The sequence below is a fragment of the Cynoglossus semilaevis genome, chromosome 19 (genome assembly GCF_000523025.1).
Source record: "Cynoglossus semilaevis isolate Cse_v1.0 chromosome 19, Cse_v1.0, whole genome shotgun sequence".
Classification (NCBI taxonomy): Eukaryota; Metazoa; Chordata; class Actinopteri; order Pleuronectiformes; family Cynoglossidae; genus Cynoglossus; species Cynoglossus semilaevis.
Window position 1 is genome coordinate 7324748 of NC_024325.1, and position 8451 is coordinate 7333198.

The 8451-nt window shown below is 36.5% G+C and overlaps 1 protein-coding gene across 12 annotated transcripts in view; it reads left to right on the forward strand.

The window, feature by feature from the left end:
* Positions 1-8086, forward strand: part of ntm (neurotrimin) — a 284308-nt gene extending 276222 nt beyond the window's left edge. For 8 of the 12 annotated variants that reach the window (XM_025065445.1, XM_025065444.1, XM_025065451.1 and 5 more), the window contains 2 exons: positions 2184-2219; positions 3898-8086. In XM_025065445.1, coding sequence (XP_024921213.1) covers positions 2184-2219; positions 3898-3998 — 137 coding nt within the window. In that variant the 3' untranslated portion in view covers positions 3999-8086. The remainder of the gene's footprint in view (positions 1-2183; positions 2220-3897) is intronic. The other 4 variants (XM_025065446.1, XM_017041796.2, XM_025065447.1 and 1 more) reach the window with 2 other exon arrangements.
* Positions 8087-8451: the final 365 nt, after the last annotated feature.

Here is an 8451-nt window from a genome sequence, read left to right on the forward strand (position 1 = left end):
AAGTTTTAGAAACGCACATGAAGATAAATGTTAAGAACATATTTAATGTGGCACAAAGCAACTGCTGCCAAATACTCCAATTTTTTTTTTCGATTTCCTAATTAGTTGGTACACTTTCTGAAAATGCAATAAAATATAAGTGGTATTTTGGTAATGCGATATTGACCAACCGTTTTCTGTTTGTCAAACGCAGTGGCCAAGCAAGGCAAATGGTTTTTTTATTTATTCCACAGTTGGGATAACGCAGTGACTTGCGTGAAAGAAATGTTTGTATTTCACATGTTTTATATGTCCTTATAGCATGCTTTGATTTCATTTATAGTTATATATATCCTCATAACATGCTTTACTTTTATTAATAATCATGAACCCTGTGGCCTCCAATAGCAAAACAAGCCATCATGGCCACGTATGTAGCCATGTAGTATAAATAAAGTTTTACATTATTTTACTTGCAACATCTCACTGTGACGTGTTTAAACTTGTAATTGTTTTTCCTCTGATCGTTGATGTCCGCTGTTTTGTTGTAAAGTGTTAAATGTTTTATATAAAGTTCAGAGAAGATCCAAAGTTATGTGACGTGACATGAGGTAGTCGAACCATGGTCTTGTCTGCAAATGGATAGAGGTGCTGAACAAATTTGGGAACCACTGGTTTAACATCATCTTTTTCTTTATTATTTATACCACCAATAAACTGAGAACATTAGAACTGGCTGTAAAGGACAGAAGATGGTCAACATTTTGCAGTTGCTATCGTCTGATTCTGCTCTTCATGGTGCATCAGACATTTTCAGTGGGAGACTAATCTGCTGCAGTTGCACGAGGCAGACACACACACACACACACACACACACACACACACACACACACACACACACACACATACATACTTTGTCTGCAGAGTCTCGCTTTTGTAATTCCTGTAGAATGAAGCCTGGCGTTGTCCTGCAGCGAAATCCGTGAAGGTCTTGGGAAAGCATGTTGTTTTGACAGGAGCATATGTCTCACTGATAACTTCCTCTTCTTCCTCCTGCTCCTACCTTCCACATAACTACAGATACTAGCTTTAACAACAGTCTTGATGGTGATGTCCAATATCCATTTTCTTTTGGTCTTTCTCATACAAGCTTTTGCTCAGAGGACGGTGTCTTTGATATATGTTTCTTCTTTGCAGAACATATCGTTAGTCTGTCCCACACTCCACATATTCAGCAGCAGTTTCTGCTTTGGTTTTCACAAAACTCCAGATCAACTTTCAGCTTCGCCAACATTCTTTTGCAGAGTTAGAGGTTGAGTGGTTATGTGGTAATGTGTAAGTTTTCAGTAAAAACAATAAATAATTCTGTTTTATCTTAGCACACACCAACTCTTGTAAAGTTCAGCATAAAACAGTAAACCTTAGCCCCTCGTCGTTAGCAAGGACCTAGCTAAGGTCCTCTTGAAACACTCAGAGCTTGGCCTATGTGACTTTCAGCTTCCTTTCTGTCATTTTTTAACTATGTTCAGACAATAATCATCAGAACTGTGTCAATGTTCAGGTTTAAAAGCATGAATGTAGTGGTGTAATTGGTTATGGCCGTACTTATATGACAGTATGCTGCAGAGCAATGCTGAAGTTGTGAGTTTGAGCCTCACAAGGAGCACATGTTTTCTGTAATTTCCCAGCCTGGAATCTTAGAAGTGTATCTATCTATCTTTTTTTAATTTATTTATTGCCCTTTTCACATGATTCAACTGCAACAAATGTAGTGTCATGTAGTTTTTATTGCATTTTCAGAAAGTGTACCTTTTTTTTCTGTAAAATAAATTTGTACTGAACACATACAGTTCATCACCAACCTTGTCCATGGGAAGATTGTAACACCAGCAAACTTTCTTTTCAACTACACTTAATACTCAAGGTAAAAATCTTATTTTATCACACGGTTCAGTGTCCATTTAAAGGACATTGATATCATTCATAAAACTAAAAGAGTACCTGGAGTTATCTATGTAAACTCCATCTGTAGGTATGGTTACAGCACAGCTACAGTGCTGAGGTCCATGTTACCGCAGCAGTAGCATCATCAGCAGCATCAGCAGCATCAGCCTAATTCCCATGCTTTTCACAAGTGTTGTCAGTGATGTGTTACAGTTCTGCTTCCGACATATTGCTCTGTTTCATTTGTTCCCCCGGTGTAGTGGTAAATGAACCCACTAGCTCAACGCTATTGCAAGGTTAGTATTCTGCACCAGCATGCACTTCGTCTGTCATGGATCGAACGTATTAACTGCATGCTGGGACATGACGAACATTACCATTTTCACAAACTGGAAGCTAAGATGCAGTGACACTTTCTACTGCACATGATGAGAGGAGACAAGTAATTTTTTAGTTCATATCAAAACTGTGCTGCTTTAATCACTTCTCCCCTGTTGGTTTTATGAATCGATATATTAGCGCTACGGCACAATCGTATTTGTGTCTTTGTGAAAATGGTCAATGTATCCTGTGACACTAACAATGATTCATCTTTGTTTTCCTGTAAACCTAACTGCATCTCTATGGGACCTTGGCTTCATTCTGATTTGATTTGATTTTTTTGCATGTACATTTGGACAATGTAAGTATCCATTTTTTTTTTCCACTGTCGTCTTTTGTGCTCGTTTGACTTTATGTGCTGTTGTGTAGCATTGTAGTTGTACATGTGCTCAGAAATTAAAAACGCCTAGAGCAAATACATCCAGCTGCAGGAACTCTCCAATAGCAAGTCTTTCTTTAAGCAATTTGCAAAAACTGTGTAAATATGTGTAAATAATTTGGTAGATTTTTTTTTTCTTGTCAGTGTGTATAAAACTGCCTGTAGGACTGTTTAGATCTAAGAACGTCTTAGACTGCTTTTTACTGCCACATTATTCAAGCAACCTCACACCAACCACAGTAGTGGAAGTGTGTTAATGGCTTTTATTTTTACTGTGAATAAACGTCATTATTTTAATTAGCCATATGCAGGATTAGGATTAATCCGGTGTGGCAGGGTAATTGGATAGATGCCCCAAAGGAACCTGTGATAAACTTGTGGAAATAAGTGCTCATTGTGTGACAAGCTTCAAAGTAAGGGTCCACGTTTGACCTTAATCCCTACACAATGTGTTCATTAAGGAGGAACTCGCCTCAACCAGAACAATACCATAATAGAAATATTAGAAAGGTCAGGTTAGATTTTTTTCCCTAGACTATATTAACAAAACACAATATTGTCTCAATGGACAACAGTTTTGACATGAAAATTAAACATTATATCATTTAATTATATAATTAGGAAAGAAAATAAGACGTAAAACTGCAGGAGTTCCTGCAGGACAGTAAACAGGTTTAGTGTCTATGTTCATGGCTAGTATTTTTTCATTATTTCAAATTCCATCTGACCATAGCAAAGACAAAGCATCAATTGAAAAAAAAATATCTTTGGGTTTATAGATTACATCAAAGTGCTAGAAATGCACCTTTGATGGAAAGGTTACATTTAGTCGAAGCTCAAAACGCTGAGCAACGGCCAGTTCCAATCCATAACCACAGCATCAGATCTGATAAACATCTAAACCTCAAACTTTAAATGTTGAGAGAAAAGTTTGTTTTGTGTAACTGATGTAGAAGTAAAGTAAAAGTGACCTTTTTTTTTTTACATATAATAATATAATATGTATAATACAAATAAACAAATAATCCTACAACATTTTTAAATATACTGTAACTGTGTGTGACAGATACTTACAGGCAAAGCAATAGAGTAAAACCAAAGTCAAATCAAAAGACATCCAGTATTAAGTCAAGTTGACCACAGAAGCTTCACTGCATGCCTTAAACTGCTTCCTTTTTCCTTTTTTTTTTTTTTTTTTTTTTTTGTCTCATCAGGACCGAGAGCAGTTCAGGACGGCAGTGGTGGCGCAATCGGACTGCAGTCGCACACCTTCCTCCTCTTCATAGTCCTCCTGCCGTTGCTTCTCCGATTTTAAAGAGGATTAAAATTCAAAGTGTCCGTGTGTGTGTTTGTGTCTGTGTGTGAATGTGTTTTTGTGTGAGTGCCTGCGTGTGTGTGTGTGTGTGTGTGTGCATGTGCCATAGCTGTTGGCCAGAATTTTTATTTTAACTTACATTGTTACTTTTGGCATAGAATAAACATAATTGGATTTTTTTCATAGTTTTTTTCAAATATCAGTAACAATCATTTTACGTATTGATTTGTTGGCATATTTCTTTAAATTATATAATTCTGGAAGGTCTCTTCTATGTGTACAAAAAATGTGTGTATGCATGTTTTGATGAATGGAGCTTCTTTTAATTAATTGCAATTTACATTAATTTTACCTACACTAGATTCTCATTTCAACACCAGGAAAAAGGCAAAATTACAGCATGTATGAGAGGTGAATGTTAAATACCTCAAAGTCAAAATGAGACAGTGGAACAGAAGGAATGGAGGCTGCCCTGAGGCCAAAAGCCTGGTATTATCATATTTTAATGTATAATAATTTTTATTCAGTCCAGTTGTTGGAAGCTAAATTATTTCTGACCTTCAAGTGTTTATGTTCGCAGCATTTTAATGTTAATGTTGGTAATCACATGGTCACTATTGTTAAATTTTTTCTGAGTTTTTTTTTTTTTAGTTTTTTTTTTTATAGTTTTAAAACATTTGATAAGGGAAAACACAAAGCTGAAAAAACAGCCTAGTTCAATGTCCTTGTTGTGTTTTTCTTTACCAGTACAGTTGTACACAATAATGTGTTGAGAATAATTATGCTATAATTAAGTAGGAGGGAGCGCAAGGATGTGACCTGAGTAATGCAAATGTACTAATGCTGTTGCTACTTGTTTGAAAACAAAACAAAAAAAAAACATGCAATTTTTACAAAACATATTTGAGGAAATGATTCTGTACATGTTCCAAACCAGCGGTGGGAGGTCAAAGACCAGTCATTTGAAACCATGTCAACAGAAAATAAACACTGCATGCATTTAGACACCAATGACCCAAAGACTGAAGGCATTTATACGACATCATGCATCTTTTATGTTAATGTTTTTCCTCATTATTGTGTTTTTGCAAACAAGAAGGTTTTACTTGTCTTTAAACTGGGGACATAGTGTTGGAAACGGTGTCCATGGTTATTTCAGGCTTTTTTTTAATTTATTTATTTTTAAATGTGACCCTAACAAGTACATGCTGCAGGCATACAACACAATAACTGTATTTCTACAGTCTAATGTCCACTTAAAGCGCACTGCTATTGAGCCATTCCACATGCTCAACATCCAATCATCATGCAAAGCTTTTCCTACACAAGTCACCAAAGCCTAAACTTCCAGGAACAACTTCTGGGTAGGGGTTCTTGCCCATGGACACACTGTCATGTAGACTAGCAGAGATGGGAAGTAAGGCTTTGTCTTGTTCCTTCATTTTGGAAGGCAACCCAGTAAATTAGCTTTGTGTCTGTAAGTGGTTTACATTGTCCTGAACTCTGACTCTGAACATAATTCTGACCTTAGGTTCCTTGTTTTTTGTCCTTACCTGACCTTTAGCCTGTTAAAATCCACGTAAAGTGTGCACTACTGCGATCCTCATGTTTGACCTGTTTAACTTTACTTTCTAATTTGCCCTGTTTTCTGACACATGCAATGTAAATGATCTTCAGAAGGCACAAACAGTACTAGCTAAATAGAAACCAGAGTGCATTTATACATAAGAATGTGAAGGCCACACAGGAGCAGGTAGAAATGTTTAAGTATGGCCCAACTTAAAAAAAAATCAATTTCTATTCATACAATACATTTGCTGTGCTGAGAATATAGTCCATTATTCAAATGTGTTGTTCTCAAGGCCATATGGAGAAAAAACAAGAGTTTTTAGCAGTAAAAAAAAAGGCTAAGTCTAAATGAAGAAAAGGCAAAAAACATTTTTCGACCATACCTAAGCAAATACTGCTCTAGTGATGGGTTTCTGTGAAATAGCCACTGTCAGTAGACATAAACAATCGCATCCACTCTTTCAGTTCACATAAAAAAAAAAAAAAAATGAGCACACTCCTTACAGATTTTAAGACGATTTACTGTATATACACCCTTTTGCATACATTCCTTTGAAAGATGTCCAAGCACATATGTTGAAAACTGGGTTGTTATTTAAGTGTTTTAGTTCTTCTGAGCAGTTGTTCGGTGAGACATCTATATGCCATACTACCTTAACTGAGATGTGGTGATTACTGTGCAGTGAAACGAATGTTGCTTGTTCACAGAAACCCTTGAACACCTCACGGCTGCGATTGTGTGAACAGCAGCTCTCCACAGCACACAGACAATTATATTCTCTTTGCTTAATTTTATAAATTATACCTATTTGGGTTTGTTTCCTTAATGTAAAAAGTAGAAACCACACTTTAGTTGGGTTTTGTTGTTAATTTTAGCATTTAACTGTTTCTACGCTAAGTGTGTTCCCTGCTAAATAAACAGGTGCTAAATAAACAGGTGCTAACACCTGTTTATTTAGCAGGTGTCAGCACCAATCTTATCACTCTACAGGGTTTTGCCCCATTCTGACATGTAAGAAACATTAACTTGAGCGATGGGGTTTAAAAATCCTGATGTCTGAAAGATTCTTTTCAAAAAGCTGTGATCGTCACTGAATTGCAACATTTTGTCATTCTGGAAATGTGATGTAAAAAAAAACTAAGAGAAAGTCAAGCACTATAGCTAGCTTATATAGCATATTGTCAAATTAATTATACATAAGAGTAATATACGAAAGATAAACAATAATTATCTTGCCTGCTAGCTAACATTAGTGAGACTCCTTTTCCCTCTATTGCAATCCACGGAGAAAACTGAGTGAAAACCTAAAGAAGATTTAATTTGTACATTTTATTACTGCCTATACTTTACTCAAAGGCAGTAATGTGGATGAGGTAAAGCTGGCAGAGCCAACCATTTTTTTCAACATCGGATCAATAAATCCTACATAACCCTACTGTATATTACATATCGAGTGATCTGGAGTAAGCCTAATTGAAAGAGGAGACATTTAAAGGATAATCTCGGACATAGAGCCCTTGTGATTTATCGGGCATTTATGAAACGAAACATCTAGGACAGATATCTTCAATGTCAATATATTAGTGAACTAATCTCCTGTCAGTAAAAATAAACAATCAAACCTTCTTTTTAAGAAACTATGTCTATAAGAATGTTGCAGACAAACTAACTTTCTGAATTGCATTACATTAGCCATTTTCTTGATGTTTTCTTCCTGCACAACATTGTAAAATCAGACATCCGTCCTATTAGAGTGAATGCAAATGTTTCGAGTTCCCACAAATCTTGACTAAAAAAAAAGGATATGTAAATGATACAGTGTTTCCCAGCCCAGCCGAACTTCTAATCATAAATCCTAGCAACACATGGAAAGCCTGTCAAAAATACACAAGTCATATATTTCTGATGCACCGTCGAGTCCAGCTCTGAAGCTGCTCTGTGCGATGGATTTAAATCTTTCTGTTGCCATCCAATTGTGGTCCTGGAATTTTGAATCACAGCCATGAGTGCTACTGTTCTGGCATTGCATATTGAGGTTGAAATAAGTTGATCAGTCTGAAGGGTTAGGGATGCATTTTTTTTTTCTGTCTTGGTGTTGGTATGTGCAAGACAAAAGCGCAGTGTTTCTATAAAAATTTGATACAAGCTAAAAGCAGAAATGACTGAGATTCTGTTGCACCTACAAGTTGAACGTTTTATTAATTTTAGATGTTGTGACATTCGTGTGGTTTGCATTGTAGTTCAAAAGAGGGGACATTTTAAACGGGAACTCTGGATGGATATGAGGATTCACACGTTTCTTATCTCAGCAGCCGGGGAATATCACAGAAGACGCATGACACTGTCTCAGATCCTCCTCTTTGCCTGGCTACGAGTTCACCGAGTCCTCTTTAAATGGACAGTTAACACGTGGAGGAAAACGAACTGTTTGCCTCCCTGCATTGTAAAGATCCATATGTATTTTCTTGATGAAAGGTGTGCTCATATTTAAGACTGGGAAAAATAAAATGTTGTATCTTATCGTTGGGTAGTTTCAGTTTGTCAAGTGTTTTTCTTCAACAATCACAACATTTAATATGTTTGTGTTGAAGGTCGATGCCATCCATACATTTTACTATGGCTCTGTGCTATTTGATAGGCTCAGTCTGAGGGAGTGAAATGTCACTCTGTTCTTGGTATTGACCACTGCCATTAACCCCATCTTTTACTGAAAAAACCTTCTAGGTTTGTGGGAGGAGCCAATCCTGGGCAGTTCACCAGTCCATCACAGGGCCAGAAATAGAGGCAACCAGTCAAACTCGCATACTCTATATAGGTATGTTCAATTGACACATAATCCTGCATATGTTGAACTTTGCTGAAATATGTGGAGAAAACTCATTC